Genomic DNA, 22,377 nt, shown 5'->3' on the forward strand with positions numbered 1-22,377 from the left:
TGGGAGTTTCCGGTTCTGTGGCGGGTAGGAGTGGAAAATCCCGGCCACTGTGTTTCTTTTTTAAAATTTTCTTCGCTTAAAGGGTTGTGAATCTTTGGAATTCTGTACCCCAAAGGGTTGAGTCTATCTTATTCAACTGTAGGGAAATCATGGGATGTGGGGAGTAGGCAGGAAAGTGGAGTTGAGATGGAAGATCAGCCATGACCATAATGAATGGCGGAACAGGCTCGAGGGCCCAAATGGCCAACTCCTGCTCCCATTTCGTACGTTCTTACACTTTTTGAACACTTGGGTTGTTAGATATAAAAGATATTGGCAATGGGACAAGGGCTGTTCGACTGATAGCGAAGAATGATCCAATCCGATCACAAAGAGTGCACCCGCGTTCTGATTGGTGTAGGATGGTGGGGCGCCATGAGGGTAAATATGTCAGACAGCCAATGGAGGCGAGACAGTTGGAGGCAGGAGGTCATGTGATGAAACCTCAAGGAATACGTTCAGTCAGAGTTAGTAACCCAATTGTGTCTGACCCCTCCCCCCCACCCCATGCCCTGCCTCCACCCTCCCCCTCCATGGCAAGGCCCCATGTGGCAGTACTTAGCTGAGGCCGACACCTCAGGGTTATGGTGGTGCCGCTGCAGATCTTGGGGCTAACTTTCTGAGTTTGTGCCTCCGACAGGACGGCAAATATCGGAAATTGTAGCTATTTACCATGGCAAGGCAAGCATGAGCAGCAGCTGCCCGAATTTCCGATCATGCCTGGGCAAGGCTCCTTGGTCAGTTCGGCCAGGAACTGAATCTGCCACTTCCTAGTCTGCAAGTCTCGGTGCCAGCTGTGGCTCAGTGTGTAGCACTCTTACCTCTTGAGTCAGAAGGTTCAAGTCCCACTCCAGAGACCTGAGCACAAATTCCAGGCTGACACTCCAATGCAGTACTGAGAGAGGTGCTGCACTGTCAGCGGTGCATCTTTCGGATGAGATGGTAAACAGAGGTCTGCTTCCAGTTGGATGCAAAAGATCCCATGGCACTATTTTAAAGAGTTAGGGAGTTCTCCCTACATTTATTCCTCAACCAACATCACAAGAAAAGAGATTATCTGATCATTATACATGCGAACTAGGAGCAGGCGTAGGCTACTCAGCCATTCAAGCCTATAACATTGATATTTGTGGGATCTTGCTATGTGCAAAATTGGCTGTTGTGTTTCCAACATTATGGCAGTGTCTCCGCTTCAAAAAAAGTATCTCATTGGCTGTAGAGCACTTTGGTACTTTGAAAGGTGCTATTGAAATGCAAAACTTTTGTTCCTTTCTTTCATTGTTGCCCAGCACTGAGCCCTCAGGGGTAGCCACGATGTTTGTTTTTTGATGGCAGGCCCCAGTTGACATTTATTTTACTCCCTCTTTTTAATTCCTGATTCATCGTAACCCAGCAGAGGAGAACGGGATTGAGGCAAGGTGCGTGTGGGTGGCCGACCAGTGGACATCTCCCTGTGATGTTGTACAACAGGAAGTGCATGAAGGAATTCTGGGACAGAAGAGGCTGCCATTTTGTGAAGCCAAGGCCCCAATTCCAGCTCAAATCTAGTAAAACGCGCAAGTAGATCTTATGCTTGGAACTTTGAGACAGTCGGGTGATTGCATTAAATCTGATGAAGGAACACATCTGCAGCGTTGGTATGCTGGCCAAGGAGATGAAGCATTAGATGCTAAACTGAAGTGGCACTTAGCAGCTGGCATCATCTACAGGAGATGTGAATCGGACATTGGCAGTGCAAATGCAAACATCAATCAACATCAATTTGCATTTATATAGTGACTTTAATGCCGTAAAATGCCCCAAAATGTTATCAGACAATATTTGGCCATGGGCCAAATGAGATATTACAGCAGGTGTGCAAAAGCTCGGTCAAAGTGCTCGGTTTTAAGGAGCTTCTTAAGGGAGGAGAGAGAGGTGGAGGGGTTTAGGGAGGGAATTCCAGAGCTTGAGGCCAGGCAGCTGAAGGCACAACCACCAATGGTGGAGCGATTATGTTTGCGGATACTTAAGAGGACAGAATTAAAGGAGCACAGACATCTCGGAGGGTTGTGGGGCTGGAGGAGATTACAGAGATAGGGAGGGGCGAGGTCACGGAGGGATTTGAAAACAAGGATGAGAATTTTAACACCGAGGCAGTGGTGGACAGGGAGGCAATGTATGTCAGCGAGCGCAGGGGTGATGGGCGGATAAGACTCGGTGTGAGTTAGAGCATGGGCAGCAGTTTGGATGAGCTCAAGTTTACAGAGAGTGACATTCTTGTTTAAACTTACCCGAAAGAGACAAAGGGGTAAAGTTCACCTGAGCCAACGACTTGGCAGCTCACCTTACACTCTGCCCATAAAAACCTGAACAGAAAATTGGACCTGACGTAAAAGGAGCTACCGAGATCATCAGCACCCATTTTGTGTGCGTGTCCAAGACGGGTTTCAGTCCCGTTGTACGGCTTGCAGGCCAGAAACTCCCTGCTTTAGAGGCGATGTAATCTGGTTGGAGCCAGGAGGAGTGATAGATATTAAATAGCGTCATCATAACTGGGATTCTGTGCAGCCCCATTAGACAGGACCGCACCCCCCACCCCCCACCAACGCCCACGCCCCCCCACCGTGCTTCCCCTCCCCCACCACCCGGAACTACCCGCCGCTCCTTTATTCCCGATTTAAAGGGGCTAGGATTTTTTTAGCTAGACCAAGCCCCAACGCTGCACCTTTAAGGGGCACCCGGTGCATTCAACATACAGAAAGCGCTGGAGACATGTGAGTCATGGCACCCGCCAGCGAAGGCACCTTGCTGAGGCTGAATGATCATCTTCAACCCAACAGACACCAGAAACCTCCAGACAACAGTCACCACACGAAAAGCGAACTTAATTCCTCAATGTAGCCCCCGAGCACAGAAATAGGTTCTCACCACTTTCCTTTTTAATCAATAGAATTTCTCATTGCAAAATCAAACTGTGCATCACGGGGAGGTGGGGTTGGGTGGGGTGGGGTGGGGTGTGGGGTGTGGGGGGTGGGGGGGGTGGTAATGGGGAGAGTGTCTTATTAAAGTCCCGGCACACTGAGTCACAAAAGCACAAACCACACTGGGCAGTTTTGGCTATTGTGAGAAAGAACAATGCTGGAAACATTAATGATAAAGAGGGATGTTGAAACTGAGCTTTATTTGGCGCAAGGATACTTGTGTTCAGGAGCTGAGCATTTCAGAGCTGTTTGTTCATCTGGTATAGAATAAGTGGAATCCTTTCGGGTCAGTGGATGATCTGTTGTGTGCTCTGATTAGTGGTCGAGACTGACTTTAATCATATAAAGCTTCATTAACTCTTGAAGCCTTGGGAGTTCTTTGTTAACCCTCTCCCTGCCAACTTCTTTCTGGCAAATTTTACTTTTGTTTAGCAATCCATTCGTACGATATTCTTGCAACCCCTGCAGCGTTGGGGATTATTCCACTGCCCCGGGAACACAAAGTAAAATATTCAAGTAGGACGTTACAGACGGATAATATCCCGTTTGGGAAGTACATATTTCTCTCTTTTTTTTTGGAAGGTTAGCAATGGGGAACGAGCAGGGCAGAGGGGTGGTTAGTTGAATATCCTTTTCAAAGATGGGCCAACTGGCCTCCTTCTGTGCCCTTTCTAGTGGCAGTCACCAGTTCACCATAAGCCAGGAAGCCCAGGTTATTTGCATTGCTTTCCCTTGCCCTCCCACCCCACCCCCAGCTCCAGGGCTCCTGGTCCAGTTATAGCCACACTATGTGATCCTCTGCTTGCAATCAGCTAACCCACGTACTGACCAGGAATCAAACATAGGATCTTCCTCAGGTTCCTTGCTGGCCTTCATAGAATCAGACAGCACAGGAGGAGGTCATTCAGCCCATCGAGCCTGTGCCAACACTTTGAAAGAGCTATCCAATTATTCTCCGTCCCTCCCTCTCATAGCCCTGCTAAATGGTTTCAAAACACACAAAGAGAAACTTCACATGGACACTTCACATCCGAACTGGATATCCACAAGTCAGATTAGAAAACGTATGGAGCAGGAAGAAAGAGGGTGGTTCATTTACACCGGTGGTCAAACAAAAAGATCTGATTTGCTCAATTGACACCAAAGCGACTGTCCACAGCTACCCCTGTTCTTCAGTGAGCATTCTAAAACCCTCAAGAGGTTTTTAGAATACATCGGAGCGATCTAGTGAAGATTCCTGCAGTGTCTCACAGACAGTGAGAGGATTCTGCCGGGTAATTCTTTTATAAAGTTGCTGTCAGACACGGTGACCCGGAGTACTATAGGCTTGTCGAAAATGGACAAAACAGGTGTGAGGTACGCCTGCAGTATTTTAAAAGCTGGAGACTTTGTTGATCATTCCAGCCTCACAAACATAAACAGTCCCACGCACAAAACCCCAACTAGGTTTAAGTCACTAACCTCGTACTCTGTAACAACACCCACACTTTGCCAGGACCTTGCGAAACAAATGCTGACACGCGCAGCTCGGCCGCTGCTGCCCGCTCTTCATGCTGCCTGGTTGGCGCTCATGCCAGCCTGCCGCGGGTATTGAATCACTGTGGCCATATATTTGGAAACAGGCAGCAGGGAAGGAGGAATTTTATTTTTATATAGGCAAGAAAACTGCTCACTCCAGAACAGGCACAGCACATGAAGTAACGGTTTGCTTGGCTTGGAGGCGGGTGGAGACTGCCTTCACTCTCTCTCTCTCTCGCTCTCTCTCTCTCTCAATCTGTGGCTCTTCCAGCAGTCAAGGACCACCCCCTCCCCCGCTCTCTGCAGCACTGACTGCAGATTCTGAGGCCTTGGGAAGGGTTGACAGCACACAAGCTGTCTGTACAGCTGGGTAAAAGTCCAGAGTAATCTTCAGCCATTTCACGAGCCCGAGATGATAGCCGCCTGAGAGAAAACTCTCCACTACAACAAGAGTGAGGCAAAATTCCAAGGGACCTGCCTTTGTGTGTCTGTGTGTGAGGTTGATGAAAACCAGCATCTGTGCGAAATCGTCTAAAAATGGAAAGTGTGTTAAACAGATGCAACTTAACCCGTTGAGAGGACAGTGGAACAGGTTTTTTCCCCGATACCCTGCTTATTTTTTAACAGCTAGGGCTGAAAGGCTCCCTCTCACTACCTCCCTTTTTGTCTACATGCCTTTTCTGTGAGCCAGAACCATCATATTTCACTGACACCACCAGAGTCTTAAAATCAAACTTGAGGAAAGTTTAAGGGCACGTTTCTCTTTTTAATCCCCCAAACAAGTATCGTTGTGGAGGCCACGCGTTTTTTATTTTGGCCCTCGTGTTGGATTGGAACAAATGGCAAAATGCATCGGGAAAAGATCCCACAATCGCATTTGAATTGAAAAAGCTGCCAGAGTTGACGGGCTACATTGTTTAGCCCACTGAACTCGAGGCACAAGTGCTTAGAGTGCTCTGCCCTTGAGTTAACATGTCATAAGATTGTGATTAGCGTCAGTACCCGAACTTGGGGGTCCTGCTTTCACTATGTCTGCACACTCGCCGAGCGGAATCGGCGGAACCAGTGTTAAAGATCAGAGAATCTTAATTGTTCGCGATTTACCTCCGAAAGCGCTTATATTTGTATTTACTGCGATCTTTTGCTCTGGTTCAAGATTTGAGACGCCCACAAACCCCCGCAGACCTCAGACCCCCACAAACTGGCCGCGGGCGATTCCCTCTCGTTTGGGGATACTCTGCAAATTGTTCTCACTTTCTTCAACACCGAGACCATGACTCGAAAGCTTTTTAATATCCAAAAGTATTTTGTTTACTCGGTAGCCGACACGTGTGCACCAATGAAAAGAGGAAATGGCTCAGTATTGTTTATTTTAAGTCATTTTGAGTGAATTTAGTGAGGGGGAGGTGATGGCATAAGTGGTAATGTCACTGGACCAGGAATCCAGAGGCCCAGGCTGATGCTCTGGGGACACTGTGACAGCTGGTGGAATTTAAATTTGACTAATAAAATCTGGAATTGAAAGCTATAGTAACCATGAAATGATCAGCAATTTTTGTAAAAATCCCATCCGGTCCACTGATGCCATTTAGGGAGGGAAATCTGCCAGCCTTACCCAGTCTGGCCTACACGTGACTCTAGAAATACTACTTTAATTTAATTTTGACAAGCTAAATTGAAGTTTTTCCTTTAGTTACAGTGCCCCTTTAAGGGGCTGTCAATTTGTTAATTAGTTTATTTGTACTATTGGTTTCCTCAAAAGAGTATAAAGAGAGCCAACTGGGATACTACAAGATAAACTGCAGGAACTCACCAAGGCTCCTTCGACAGCACCTTCCAAACCCATGACCTCTACCATCTAGAAGGACAAGTGCAGCAGACACATGGGAACACCACCACCTGGAAGTTCCCCTCCAAGCCATTCACCATCCTGACTTGGAAATATATTGCCGTTCCTTCACTGTTGCTGGGTCAAAATCCTGGAACTCCCTCCCTAACAGCACTGTGGGTGTACCTACACCACATGGACTGCAGCAGTTCAAGAAGGCAGCTCACCACCATCTTCTCAAGGGTAATTAGGGATGGGCAATAAATGCTGGCCCAGCCAGCGATGCCCACATCCCATCAATGAATAAAAATAAACTGGGGATAGTAAAGAGGCAGAGATCTGTAAGGCTGCACTGTGTGAATAAGCCTACTATCAAAGAAAAGACCTGTGTCTTGTTTCAGACGTCACCATCTGGCTTGGATCTATTTAACACTCCCGCTCTTTCTCCACAAGCCTATAACTTGTGCTCCTTCAGATATTTATCCAATTCCCTCTCGAAGGTTACTATTGAATATGTATCTACCCCAACCACCCCCCCACCCCCCTCAACCTCATCGGCCAGTGCATCCCAAATCCTAATAGATTTTCCCTCATGCCACCTCTGGCTCTTTTGCCAATCATCTTCAATCTGTGCCATCTGGCTATCAGCCCTTCAGCCAGTGGGAGCAGTGTCTTCCTATCTACTCTATCAAAAGTCTTAAATTTAATCCCCTCTATCAAATCTCCTCTTAGCCTCCTCAGCCCTGAGAACAAGCCCAACTAGATTTTACGTTTGTGGTTGTGCAAAGATTTTTAGTGGAAACTTAAGGCCTAACCCAACCTGTACAAATTTCAGGCACTTTTGGGCGTAAACTTCCCAAAGTAGAAACTCTACCCCTTCCGGTTCAGTCGTTTTAAGCCATGATTAAGATTATTGTTACCCGAGCGATCAGCTGGGTAAAAGGATAAATCGCAAATCCTAATCCAGTTTTTATCAACACCCATTTCCTTCACTCTGGTTAACTGGTTCATTGTGATAACTTTCCTTCAAATTAGGGGAGGTTAAGTGTCGTGTGTAACTTTCACCGTGCTGATATCACGACTGTGCGGTGATACAATGCTTGCGTTGTCATCGTTGTCAGCGGCTGTCCCTTCATTCAAGGATGACATCTACTCAGGGTCATGAGTTTCCGCATTGGGTCTTCATGTGACTGAACAGGCCGATTCTCAACCGACAGATGTTTGGGCACATAGGGCAGGATGACCCATGAGGCAGTCGGGTCCGGAGTGCAGGATTTGCTTCCTTTACTTTCCTCTGTCACTGCTCTCCCTCATCATTTAAGATGTTGTGACTCAAAGCATGATGGGCAAGTTGTCACCATTTTGAACGCTAGGCAGCGAGCTCCTCCCAGTCGTTAAGGCCTCACTCGTCTCCATGTCAAAACTAAACTGACCACCATACACATACATGTTCTACAGTTTGTGGATGACTGCAGTGCTATTGGCCGCTCTGCACCAGATTTGCAAGATGCTCTTGATCTCTTCAATTCCTGGAGACTCCAGGCCAATCCTGGAGGGTTGGTAGCCCTAGGTCTGTCCTTGAATATTGCCAAAATGAAACTTAAACATCAACCTGCATCTGGTCAACCAAATATTCCACCTCCCATACATGTTGAAGGAGAGATTCTGGAATATGTGGAGGTGGGGGAGGTGGTGACATAGTCACTGGACTAGTAACCTAGAGACCCAGGGTAATGCTCTGGGGACCTGGGTTCGAATCCTGCCACAGCAGATGTTGGAACTTGAATTCAATAAAAAATCTGGAATTAACAGTCTAATGATAACTATGAAAACCATTGTTGATTGTTGTAAAAATCCATCTGGTTCACTAATGTCCCTTAGGGGGATGTCTGGCCTACATGTGATTCCAGATCCACAGCAATGTGGTTGACTCTTAACTGCCCTCTGAAATGACCACAGATAGGGAGTCAGTGGATACCCACATTTCATCAAAGAATTTTTATAAACCTTGGCAGCCACCTCTCTCAAAAGGCTGCCATTAATGAGGAGATCCAACACCAGCTCAGACTTCTACAAACTACAGCGGCAAGCGTTTGACAACAGAGGCCTCCCCAAGTCAACACTTGCGTGGACTGGTCAGGGTTGAGGTATGGGAGCTCCAGCTGGTCCCTGGACTGAGGGGGAGGGAAAGCCAGCCAGGGTTCCTGTTGTTGGTCGCAATGCAGTGACTCCTGCTCATGCCTGTGAATGTCAAGGCAGGGATTGCACTCCTCCCCATGGAGGAATAGTTCACTAATTAACCTTACGCATGAATGGTTAGTTGGGGGTTGGAGGGCACTTGTCACCAGTGAGAGTCAGGGGAGGGGAAGGATGGTGTCAATCAGCCCTTCAAACCTGTTCCACCATTCAATTAGATCTTGCCTGCTCTGAATCTTAGCTCCGCCTACTTGTCTTGGTGGCATAATCCTCAATGCTCTTAGCCAACAAAGAAAATCTATCAATCTCAGCTTTGAAATTTTCAATTGACTCCCCCAGCCTCAACAGCTTTTTGGGGGGAGAGAGTTCCAAACTTCCACTACCGTTTTTGTGAAGAAGTGCTTCCTGACATCACCACCTGAACAGCCCAGCCCTAATTTTAAGGTTATGCCTCCTTGTTCTATACTCGCCCACTGTCAGAAATAGTTTCTCTCTAACTACCCTCTCAAATTCTGCCACCATTGTAAACACCTCAAATCGATTACCCCTTAATTTTCTATATGCAGGGTATACAAGACTAGTCTATGTGATCTGTCCTCATAATGTAACCCTTTTCTAATGAATCTTAACTGCAGGGTCTTAAGGTACAGTGCCCAGAACTGAATACAGTCCTCCAGATGGGTCTGACCAGAGCTCGGTTCAACTTTTTACCCAGTTCTGATGATAAGTCTTCAACCTGAAACACTGGGGGCAATTTTGTGGAGTGATGGGGGTCTTGGCCTCAGGTGAGACCCACATTGCCTTCTTTAGCTAATTCCTGCTGCATTATGGGCCAATTAGGCATTTAACAGGCCACCAGCGGGCCTTCCACAGGATCAAGGCTCAGCAGCGCCATCAGGGAGATGGTGGCCGCTGCCTGAATGACAGCCACTGGAGGCCCATTATCGTGGAGCTACCCAGACCCAGAGGTAAATGATGGCTGGAGGGTTTCAGGGTATGGGGGGGGTGGGGGGGGTCAAGGGGGAAAGGAGAGTAGGGGGGTCGGCAGTAAGGGCAGGGCAATGGCTCTCAGTGGGCCAGGAGACCATAAGCAACCCTTGCACAATTTGCTTGCCATGCTTCTTGCCCGCCCACCATGGGTTGATGCCAGCATTGGCGAGATGAGGCCCTAAAGTGGGCATTAAAGGGCCTCAAGTGGTGACAGGACAGGAAGGTCATCTCATGGGCTATCCTGCCTCAGACTTCGTTGGGGTGGAGCCAAGAAGGCGGCAGGGTTCCTACCCACCACCACCCCCTCCAATTAAATGCCCTCCCCACCTCAAAAGCTGCCACGAGGGAAGGGCATAAAACACCGCCCATTAACTGTTTCTCTCTCCACGGATGCTGCCTGACCTGCTGAGGATTTCCAGCATTTTCTGCCTTTAATCCTCCCTTTTGTATTGCTCCCATGCTGGGTGCCAGAGGGACTCTGTAACTGAGTGTGAGCGAGGGGAGGAGTATTCAGTTATGGTGCCCATGCCATCATAACGTGGGCCGGTTTGAGATGGGGCAGCTGGTCTTCTCCTGCTGGCCACTTTCGTATGTTCGTCAGATTGGACTTTGCAGGGATGCTAAGCTTGCTGGGTCGAATAGCTTGCTGACTAGTACCCGGCGAGGTATTGCGGGTGTGAACATATGAATAGGAGCAGAAGTAGGCCATTCAGCCCTTCGAGCCTGCTCCACCATTCAATAAGATCATGGCTGATCTGATCATGGCCTTAATTCCACATTCCTGTCTGACCCCCATAACCCTTGACCCCCCTCGTCGATCAAAAATCTGTCTAGCTCAGCCTGGAATATATTCACTGACCCAGCCTCCACTGCTCTCTGGGGAAGAGAACTCCACAGACAAACAACCCTCTGAGAGAAAAAATTCTCCTCATTACCATCTTAAATGGGAGACGCCTTCTTTTCAAATTGTGTCCCCTACTTATAGTCTCTCCCAAAAGGGGAAAACACCCTTTCAGCATCCACCCTGTCAAGTATAGATGACAGGGGCATAATAGGCTCTGATCTGCTGGTCCAGCATTAATTAAGTGCGATTCACTTTGGTTGGGTGAGTTCACTCCTAGGATCTCTCTCTGTCTGGTGGTCCCTCAAAGAAAGGAGGCAAGAATTTGCATGTGGAGTCTTTTAACATGGGAGGCTGTTGTGCTGCAGCTACTGCACGGTTCTGGCTGACCAGGAGACTCTCCTGCTCTTACCGCCTGCCATTGGCAGATTGGAAGGCTTGACAGGTCGATCGCCAACCTGCTTAGCCACATTATGAACACACTTCCCTTGACCATTAAAACCTAGAGTGGCACTTTGAACCCTGGAGCTTCTGGCTAAGAGGTGGAGGCATGACCCACTGCGCCACAAGAAACCCCTGCCTGGGACATGGTGCCCACTTCAACTCTGCTGCCAGTTGAAACAATTGATTTCCCAAGGCCCAAGAAGCACCAGCGCTGAACAGCTGATGGCCAGGAACATGGAAAATCCTATTGCCCTCAACCATCACCAACAAAATGTCTTCTTGTACAAGCAATCATTGCTCTGCACTTCTTGTGCATCTTGGCTACAAACTCAGCACTAAAGACTTCAACTGCATTGCCTTTATCAATCGAGGCATAGATTACAAAAGTAGGGAGGTCATGTTGGAGTTATATAGAACCTTGGTGAGGCCACAGCTGGAGTACTGTGTGCAGTTCTGGTCGCCACATTATAGGAAGGGTGTGATTGCACTGGAGTGGGTGCAGAGGAGATTCACCAGGACGTTGCCTGGGATGAAATGTTTAAGTTATGAAGAGAGGTTGGATAGACTTGGGTTGTTTTCATTGGAGCAGAGAAGACTGAGGGGCGACCTGATCGAGGTGTACAAGATTATGAGGGGCATGGACAGGGTGGATAGGGAGCAGCTGTTCCCCTTAGTTGAAGGGACAGTCACGAGGGGACATAAGTTCAAGGTGAGGGGCAGGAGGTTTAGGGGGGATGTGAGGAAAAGCTTTTTTACCCAGAGGGTGGTGACGGTCTGGAATGTGCTGCCTGGGAGGGTGGTGGAGGCAGGTTGCCTCACATCCTTTAAAAAGTACCTGGAGGAGCACTTGGCACATCATAACATTCAAGGCTATGGGCCAAGTGCTGGTAAATGGGATTAGGTAGGTAGGTCAGGTGTTTCTCATGTGTCGGTGCAGACTCGATGGGCCAAAGGGCCTCTTCTGCACTGTGTGATTCCATGATTCTGTGAATGAGGTGTATCTGACCAGCAGGAATCTGGTGAGGGAGTAGGGGTGGTGAGGGGGGAGGAGTAACGGGAGGGAGAGCAGGCAGAACTTCCAGGCAGGTAAGCAAGGGTTGTAAGGCATGACATTGATAAGCGTATAACCATGTCAGTCAGGCTCAGTGGGTATCACTCTCACCTCTGAGTCAAGTGGGTACAAGTCCCACTCCACAGACTTCAGCGCATAATCCAGGCTCACACTCCGAGTGCATCACTGAGAAAGTGCTGCACTGTTGTAGGCACTTTCTCTGGGATGAAGCATTAATCTGAGGTCCTGTCTGCCCTCTTGGGTGAAAAGTTGGTGGAGAAAAATCGTCACTAACAACTTGCATTTATGTAGCGCCTTTAACATAGTAAACCGTGCCAGGGTACTTCACAGAATTGTTATCAAACAAAATGTAACACCGAGACACGTAAAGAGATATTATGACAGATGACTAAAAGTTTGGTCAAAGAGGTAGCGTCTAAGTAACATCTTGCAGCAAAGAAAGGTGGAGGGGTTTGGGGGGAATTCCAGAGCTTAGAGAGCCCAGGCAGCTGATGGCACGGCTACCAATGGTGGAGCGATGGAAATTGGGGATGCACAAGAGCCCAGAAGTATAGGAGTGTAGAGATCTTGGAGAGCTGCGGGGCTGGAGAAGGTTACAGAGATACAAAGTATTTTATAGCACAGAAACAGGCCATTCAGCCTAACAGGTCCATACTCCACATAAACCTCCTTCCACTATTCTTCATCCAATTCTATCAACATATCTTTCTGCTCCTTTCTTCTCCAGATTTTTATCCAGCTTCCCCTTAAATGCAAGTAAACTACTCCTTCTTAAGCACTCCCTGTGGTAGCAAGTTCCACATTCTCACCACTCTCTGGGTAAAGAAGTTTCTCTTGAATCCCTCACTGGATTTCTTAGTGACTATCTTATATTGATGGACCCTAGTTCCGGTCTCCTCACAAGTGAAAACATCTCTATGTCTACCTGCTCAAACCCTTCCATAATCTTGGAAATCTCTATCAGAGGGCTGGCATAGACTCAATGGGCTGAATGGTCTCCTTCTGTGCCATAATGACTTTCTGACTCTGTGGGCAGAATCATCCCAGAATTGCACTAAGGGAAGGTGTTAGAGTGTATTATAAAGGATGTAATAGCAGAGCATTTAGAAATACATAATATAATCAAGCAGAGTCAGCATGGCTTCATGAAGGGGAAATCATGCCTGACAAATTTATTAGAGTTCTTTGAGGAGATAACGAGCAAGATAGATAAAGGGGAACCAGTAGATGTAATATATTTGGATTTCCAAAAGGTGTTTAATAAGGAATCACACGTAAGGCTACTTAATAAGGTAAGAACCCATGGTGTTGGGGGTAATATATTAGCATGGATAGAAAATTAGCTAACTAATAGAAGACAGAGTTGGGAAAAGGGGGGCATTTTCAGGATGGCAACCTGTAACTAATGGAGTGCCACAGGAATCAGTGCTGAGACCACAATTATTTACAATATATATTAATGACTTGGATGAGGGAAGTGAATGTACTATCGCCAAGTTTGCGGGTGACATAACAATAGATGGGAAGGCAACTGGGGAGGGTGACACAAAGAGTCTACAGAGGGATATAGACAGGTGAAGTGAATGGGCAAAAACTTGGCAGATGGAACATAATGTGGGAAAATGCGAGGTTATGCACTTTGGCAGGAAAAATAGAGGAGCTGAATATTATTTAAGTGGAGAAAGACTGCAGAAAGCTGCAGCACAGAGGGCTTTGGGGGTCCTCATGCATGAATCACAAAAAGCTAACATACAATTTCAACAGGTAATAGGGAAGGCAAATGGAATGTTGGCCTTTATTTCAAAGGGAATGGAGTATAAAAACAGGGAAATCTTGCTAAAACTATAGAAGGCACTAGTTAGAACACACCTAGAATACTGTGAATAGTTTTGGTCCCCTTATCTAAGGAAAGATACACTGGCATTGAAGGCAGTCCAAAGAAGATTCACTAGGTTGATCCCTAGGTATGGAGAGATTTTCTTATGAGGAAAGGTTGAGTAGGTTGGGCCTGTACTCATTGGAGTTTCGAAGAATGAGAGGTAACTTTATTGAAACATTTAAGATTCTTACGGGGCTTGACAGGGTAGATACTGAGAGTTGTTTCCTCTTGTGGGAGAGTCTAGGACCAGAGGGCATAATCTCAGAGTAAGGGGTCACTCATTTAAAACAGAGATGAGGAGGAATTTCTTCTCTCAAAGAGTAGTGAATCTCTGGAATTCTTTACTGCAGAGGGCTGTAGAGACTGGGTCATTAAGTATATTCAAGGCTAAGATAGTCAGGTTTGTAATCAGTAAGGGAATCAAGGGTTATGGGGAAAAGGCAGGAAAGTGGAGTTGAAGATTATCAGATCAGCCATGATCTCATTGAATGATGGAACAGACTCGATGGGCCAAATGGCCTACTTCTGCTCCTACTTCTTATGGTCTTATAAGTGCAGAAGCGGATGTGAAAAATGACGTCTTATCCACCATGGCGGGTTTTTGCGCCATATCGTCCCACTACCCCCTCATTCATTACACAGGAAACACGCTGTCTCACTGGCGGGCAGCCTCTGAATCAGCCACCATGCCGCTACCTCACTGCTTCCTCACTCCAGGTGCCCTATCTAAACTGCAGCCACATACACAGTTCTCAATGCTTGCAGTCCAGGACTGCTCGACTGAAGCCTCGTGCCCTGAAAGTCAAGAAGAGTTCAGTGACCTGTCACTGGACTGCCTTTTGGAGGCCGCTGTGATGTCCTCCAACCTCGCTCTGGCCGCAGGAGGTCCAGCAATCTCATCACTCCGACTTGGGAGGCAATGGCAGAGGTGGTCAGTGCCAACGCTGCACAGAAGAGGTTGGCCAACCAGTGCAGATAGAGGGTGAATGATCTCATCCATGCAGCCAGGGTAAGGCAACCATCTCATCACTCTAAACTCACACACTCACAAGCCCATCACACACTCACTGGCATCTCACTCACTGCCAGCTCAAGGGACATCACCACTCACTGTCTCTCACACACACACCCTCACATCTCCATCTGGCCTCATCTCCTCTGGAGACAGTCTCCTCAACCTTCACCATTCTGAGGTCACTTGCACAGATCAACATGCGTCCCACACACACACCCTGGGATACCCTCCTTCCCCAGTACAGCCCTCACCCTGCAGCCTCTTCCCCTGCCTGAGGCCACTTCTCCCCCTTCCCCAAGCAAGCCCCAGCCCTGCAGCTGTTGAAAAGCCACCCCCGCCTTACGGCTGGTCTGGTGGGTAGAGACCTGCCCGTGAGCCCCCCTAAAAGTGATGTTGTGCTGCCTGTGAAGCCTGGTGCTGATGACTGTGAGTGCTGCCTGAAGCAAGGTAGGCAAACAAACCTCGAAGTCCCGAGTGAAGTGCAGCTCACCAGGTGCACGTCGCTTATGTACAGTTGTGAAACACGTTGGGTGTGTTTTCCCACCGACATGCCTGGGTGATCCAGTGTGTGGGGGGATGATTCCAGTGAGCAGGGGTTATAATGAGATACTGAAGTGTTGAAATTAGGTTCCCGACGTGTGGCAGTGGGAAACCCGGCCCACCATTGACGGGCGAAGTGAGCTATCGCAAACTGGCTTCACAACGGCATGAAACCGATTTTTGGCCTTCTTGCCATATTGTCCGCTCACACCCACCATGACACCCAACGCCAACGGGACCGGAAATTTCCAGCCTATAACTTTAGGTCATCCTAACACTTCCTCTTTTCAAGAGAAAAAAGTTCCAAATCGCAATACACTGACAAAGCTATATGCCCCCTGGCTGATCTCTGTGTAGCTCAGTTCCACAGCACATGGAACATTTACTAAATGAACCAGCTTGGGGAGCTCATAATATTTTTTCACATATGTATATAATTAACAAGAGGTATGGCGTTGTGACCTAAGTGGTACTGGTTTCTAGATTTAATCTCGACAAGGGTTAAGGTTCAGTCTCACGACTTAATATTAAACTAATGGTAACCACGCCCACTAGGAGTTACTGAAGTAAGCACATCACTTTGAAAATGCAAATGGAAGATTTATCTGCAAGTACATAACTGCACTTTAACACCACTGCTGTTGTGTTTATGCTGCAGTAAACTACTGAGAGAGTCATTCAAGGAAGTGTTTAATCAGTGAAGGTGGCTATTTGAAAACCAACGCCTGACACGCTTTCTGTGTGATCTGAGCTGATGCAGTCAGGTACCTCATGATATCGTAATGATAGCTGTGTGGGGGCTTGGTGGATTTGAAGTTGGCCTTTTATGTCCGGGACATGGGTTCAAATCCAATCTTTCTCTGAGGTGGCACAGGATGCCAGGCTTGGGAAATGTCACACTGGTGCAGTCGGGGGGGGTGGGGGGGGGGTGGTGGGCAGATCGAGGCATCAAGGAGGGCTGCAAGGCTACTCACCGTGTGTGACACCTGACCTAGGAGTGCTCAAGGTCAACACTGATGCAACTAGAGAGGAAAAGCGAACCTTTCCCAATACAGACATCCTTCATCAGGATGAGCACAAGACTCAGCCAGGGCTTACAATGAGAGCTTGGAATGGAATGTCATGGAATGGAATGTAATGTCATGTCATTTCATGTCATAGATGCCCGTGAGTGATCGACCTTATTTAACTGAGGGTGATCAATGAGATCTCGCGTGGTACACAGACAATGTGACAATTTTTAAACACTCTCTGGAACTCACTGTTGAGGCACAGCATTCACCCTTTTCCCCCATGTTAGATTTTTGTTGAGGGTATTTAAGGGATACAGAAGCGAGGCTGCTAGATGGAGTTAAGATGTTGATTGACCATGATTTAAACATTGAGGAAGGAGTTGATATGGTAGATAGAGAGAAACTATTTCCTCTGGTGGGGGAGTCAGGGATCAGAAGCTTACAATTGGAGCCAGGCCATTCAGAGGTGATGTCAGGAAGCATTTCCTCATTCAAAGGGGAGTGGAAACCTCCAAATAACAAAAGAGCTGCTGAGGTTGGAGATCAATTGAAAATTTCAAAACTGAGATTGATAGATTTTTGATGGGTAAGGGGATGAAGGGTTACGGAACGAAGGTGGAGTTAAGATACAGGCCAGCCCTGATCTAACTGAATGTTCCTCCTTCCACACGACAAACACCCTTCAACACCTTGCCAATATGGGCATTTGTTGCCCATCCCTAATTGGTGGCTACTGGGTCCATTTCAGAGGGCAGTTAAGAGTCAAGCACATTCTCGTGGGTCTGGAGTCACATGTAGGCCAGACTGGGTAAGGATGGCAGATTTCCTTCCTTAAAAGACATTAGTGCGAGAGTCAGATGGGCTTTTGCAACGATCTGGTAGAGACATGATCACCATTACTGATATTAGCTTTTTGCTTAATTCCAGAATTACTAAATTAATTGAACTTAAATTCCCCAGCTGTCATGGTGGGATTTGAACTCAAATTGTCAAATCATTAAGCCCGGCTTCTGGATTATTGGCTGGGATTTTGCCATGCACAAAATCCAGCGAGGTAACACCAGGGTGTGAATCCAAAGTCAATAGACCGGATTCCCATAATACAGTGGGCTGAAATTGGCAACCCGCCCGCCATTTTGAGAAAAATCACTAACTGGCAATGGAGCTTGGTAACAAGCTAACTGACCCAAATATTACTCTGCCCATGCCCTCTTTTGGAAGGTGCCTGTGCGTAAAACCTGCCCCCCCCAAACCTCCTCACGCGCTCCGCCACAACACCCCCCTCCCCCCTTCCACCACATCCATGGTGCCTGATCCCTCCCCACTCAAAAGTCCCAGACTTACCTGAGTCCAGGTCCTCCGGGATTCATTGCTCTCTCCTCCCCGGGATCCGCTTGCAGTCCCGGCAGTGCCCACTACTGAGTTCTGGCGCTGCTGGGACTGTTAGAGCTGCTGGCCAATCTGAGGGGCGGAAGTCCCACTCTGTTCGTCTAGGCCGCCAACGCATGTTAATGCTGCGGGGGCGGTGGGGGGTGCTTTTTAAAGTTGGCAGCCCCTGAAGCCGCCCCCCACCCTGGTAAAATCACCCCATTATTTCAACAACACAACCACTATGCTACCGTCAAGACTATCGTCAGATATGATTCGTGTGCAGCGATGAAGAGTGGAAACTCAGGTTGATTTTTCACCTCAGGGAACTGTGGACATGTTCTAATTCAGCAAAGAAAAGGGATCAAACTGTGTGCGGTAGGGGCCGGCACTATATCCAGTGAGGCAGAGGGAGTGTTTGCTGAATAGCACTACGATCACTCAGAACCATCTGAAAACTCTGCTGCCCGTACCCTAACTTGCGCCAAGTCCCATTCACCTATCACTCCTGTGCTCGCTGACTCACTCACTGGCTCCCGGTCTAACGACACCTCGTTTTTAAAAATTCTCATATTGTATAAAATAACTCGGGAAAACACTGGAAATACTCAAGAGACAGTTAATGGGTAAAGTTTTTAGCTCGATGGGTGGGCGTGTGCCCGACCTGACTAGGTGTATAATGGCGCACGATGACATTGGGCAAACATCCTGCTGTCATTACGCAATTGCGCGATATTTCAGTCGAAGGGCCTGCGCTGGAGTCAGCAGTGCGCCCGCCGACAATTAAAAGGCCGGTTAAGGCCATTAAAAAGGTAATTAAAATACATTTTTCTCTGCCTGTCCAGCCTAACGGTTGGCAGGTGGGTGAAAAGGCCAAGCGGCCTTTGCACTTTTTTGGAAACCTCATCCACGGGCGGGATGAGGTTTCCTAAAGCAAATAAAAATAAACTGAAAACATTTGCTTTTTTTCATCAGTAACATGTCCCTGCTCACGTGACAGACCCACCATCAGGAAATCGCCTTCTGCCCACGATTGCGGGCGCTGGTTGGCTTCTTGACTGCCCCCACTGAGCCCACCCGACATGGGTGAAATTCTGCCCAACGTTTCAGGTCGCTGATCTTTACTCATAACGCTACCCGAAGCGTTAGCTTCTTTCTCCGCAGATGCTTCGCAAACACACTGTTAAAGCCGTGAATTTGGTGCAAATGGGAATTTCGCCCCCGGTAGTTGATGAATGTTTTTTCAAGCCAGGAAACTGTAACTTGCTATTACTTTACTAAATGATTAGCTAATTAACTGATCAAATAAATGGCAGGGCAGGGGGTATACCACAACTCCAGCATGTAGGAGTTTGTGAAGGAGCATTACGCTCCAGTCAACCAGAGCTGCGGTAAGCGTCTGTAGCACGAGAAATTTCGGCTCAGAGTTGCTGAGCTGCAGACATTGTGGGGCATCAGGGAGGGAGGGAGTTACCTGGACACTTTGTTTCAGGAGGCAGTCTTACCCAAGTATGTACTGTCCACAAAAATAAGGACAAATCCATTCCGGCCAATTACCGCCCCATCAGCCTACTCTCGATCATCAGTAAAGTAATGGAAGGGGTCATCAACAGTGCTATCAAGCGGCACTTGCTTAGAAATAAGCTGCTCGCTGACATTCAGATTAGGTTTTGCCAGGGCCACTTAGATCCAGGTCTCATTACTGCCTTGGTCCAAATATGGACAAAAGAGTTGAACTCCAGAGATGAGGTTAGAGTGATTGCCCTTAACATCAAGGTAGCATTAGACCGAGTGTGGCATCAAAGAGTCTTAGCAAAACTGAGGTCACCAGCACACAAGAATTAGGAGCAGGAGTAGGCCATTCGGCCCTTCAAGCCTGCTCCGCCATTCAATTAGATCATGACTGTGGCCTCAACTCCACTTTCCTGCCTGTCCCCCATAACCCTTGACTCTCTTGCTGACCAAAAATCTGTCTAACTCAGCCTTGACTATACTCAATGACCCAGCCTCCATTGCTCTCTGGAGAACAGAATTCCACAGACTAATTGCCCTCTGAGAGAAGTCAATGTGAATCGGGGTAAACTCTCCACTAGTCATGTCTAGCAGTAAGGAAGATGGCTATGGTTGGAGGTCAGTCATCTCAGCTCCAGGACATCACTGCAGGAGTTCCTCAGGGTAGTGTCCTCGGCCCAACCATCTTCAGCTGCTTCATCAATGACCTTCCTTCCATCATAAGGTCAGAAGTGGGGATGTTCGCTGATGATTGCACAATATTCAATTCCATTTGTAACTCCTCAGATAATGAAGCAGTCTGTGCTCACTTGCAGAAAGACTGGACAACATTTAGGCTTGTGCTAGTATGTGGCAAGTAACATTTGTGCCATGCCAGTGCCAGGCAATGACCATCTCCAACAAAAGTATGTGTTTAACCACCTACCCGTGACATTCAATGGCATTACCATCGCTGAATCCCCCACTATCAACATCCTGGGGTTACCATTGACCAGAAACTGAACTGGATCAGCCATATAAATACTGTGGCTACGAGAGCAGGTCAGAGGCTGGGAATCCTGCAGAGAGTAACTCACCTCCTGACCCCCCAAAGCCTGTCCACCATCAACAAGGCACAAGTCATGAGTGTGATAGAATACTCCCCACTTGCCTGGATGAGTGCAGCTCCAACAACACGCAAGAAGCTCGACACCAACCAGGACAAAGCAGCCCACTTGATTGGCACCCCAACCATCACCTTCAACATCCACTCCCTCCACCAGTGATGCACAGTAGCAGCAGAAACTAAGGCTTCTTCAACAGCAAACAAAAAAACGTGAATCTTATGACCACCAGATATCCCAAAGTGGTTTACAGCCAATAAAGTACCTTTAAAGTGTAGCCACTGTTGTAATATTGGAAACATGACATGCCCTGGCAAGCTCCCACAAACAGCAATGTGATAATGACCAGTAAGATGCTGATATTGGCCAGGACACCGGGGATAAATCCCTTGCTCTTCTGCAAAATAGTGCCCTAGAATCTCTTTCGACCACCTGAGAGGATAGATAGGGCCTCACTTTAACATCTGACCTGAAAGACAGCCCCTCTGACAGTGCAGCACTCTCTTGGGACTGCACTGGAGTGTCAGCGTAGATTATTGTGCTCAAGTCAGAGAAGTGTGAGGCGATGCATTCGGGGAGGTAAAACAAGGCAAAGGATTACACAATAAATGGGAGGATACTGAGAGGTGTAGAGGAAGTGAGGGACCTTGGAGTGAATGTCCACAGATCCCTGAAGGTAGCAGGACAGGTCGATAAGGTGGTTAAGAAGGCACATGGAATCCTTTCATTTATTAGCCGAGGCATAGAATGTAAGAGCAGGGAGGTTATGCTGGAGCTATATAAAACACTAGTTAGGCAGCAACTTGAGTACTATGTGCAGTTCTGGTCACTTCATTTACAGGAAGGAGTGGGTAGAGAAGAGATTTACAAGGATGTTGCCACCCAGGTTGGGAAAATTGCAGCTATGAGGAGAGATTGGATAGGCTGGGGTTGTTCTCCTTGGAACAGAGGAAGCTGGGGGGAGATTTAATTGAGATGTACAAAATTGTGAAGGGCCTGGATAGAGTGGATGGGAAAGGCCTGTTTACTTTAGCAGAAAGGTCAGTGACGAGGGGGCAGAGATTTAAAGTGATTGGTAGAAAGATTAGAGGGGAGATGAGGAAAACATTCTTCATCCAGATGATCATCCAGGGTCTGGAACTCACTGTCTGATCTTATTTAAAAGGTGTCTGGATGTGTGCCTGAAGTGCTGTAACCTGCAGGGCTACGGATGAATGCTGGAAAGTGGAGTGAGGCTGGGTGGCTCGTTTTTTGGCTTGTGCAGACACCATGGGCAAAGTGGCCTCTTTCTGTGCTGTAAACCTTCTATTCTAAGTTCCTGGAGTGGGACTTGAACCCACAACCTTCTGACGCAGAGGCCTCTAACTGAGCCGGGCTGACACCTTCCAAATCCGCGACTTCTACCTTCTAGAGGGACAAGGGCAGCAGACACATGAGAGCACCACCAACTGGAAGTTCCCCTCCAAGCCACTCACCATCCTGACTTGGAAATATATCGCTGTTCCTTCACTGTCGCTGGGTCACAATCCTGGAACTCCCTCCCTAACAGCACTGTGGGTGTACCTACACCACATGCACTGCAGCGGTTCAAGAAGGCAGCGGAGAGTCAAGAATCATCCAATCAGCTGATGAAGAATCTGTTAACTTTCTGATTGGCTGTGGGAAGACGGAGCCTCACAAGGATGGATGTCGTGCAACCAATGGCAGCATTATGGGGGCGGAGTTGTTGGAGCAGGAGGTCATGTGATGACACCTCCCAGAATAAGCCCCCTTGGAATTGAAAACCCTTTTCTAGACCTGATGCTGAGACTGTGTAGAGCCACACAAAGTGAAGGCTAGCCATGATTCGTAAAGACAAGACCTGTTGCATTTTATAACACAGTGGTGGTTGCTATGAGCTCTGTTTTGTAGCCACTAAATGGCTATGTGCTTGCTTTTGAATTTCACTCTCATTCAAATTACAGAGAGTCACACAACTCACATAAGCTAGCTCTATTTACACAGCTACAGCACTAAATTACACCATACAATCAATGTTAACACAGTTCAATAACTCTTA

At 47.7% G+C, this 22,377-nt stretch overlaps 1 protein-coding gene across 6 annotated transcripts in view; it reads right to left on the reverse strand.

Annotated features, from left to right (window-relative positions):
- Window positions 1-22,377, reverse strand: part of LOC121273298 (rho guanine nucleotide exchange factor 25-like) — a 525,914-nt gene that overhangs the window by 371,413 nt on the left and 132,124 nt on the right. Inside the window, exon 1 of one of the 6 annotated variants that reach the window (XM_041180387.1) lies at window positions 4,461-4,551. The exons of the other annotated variants lie outside the window; for them this stretch is intronic. Within the exon in view, the coding sequence (XP_041036321.1) occupies window positions 4,461-4,551 (91 nt within the window). Of the gene's footprint in view, window positions 1-4,460; window positions 4,552-22,377 lie in introns of those variants that run through there. 6 annotated transcript variants of the gene reach the window in all.

Source organism: Carcharodon carcharias, chromosome X (assembly GCF_017639515.1).
Source record: "Carcharodon carcharias isolate sCarCar2 chromosome X, sCarCar2.pri, whole genome shotgun sequence".
NCBI lineage: Eukaryota > Metazoa > Chordata > Chondrichthyes > Lamniformes > Lamnidae > Carcharodon > Carcharodon carcharias.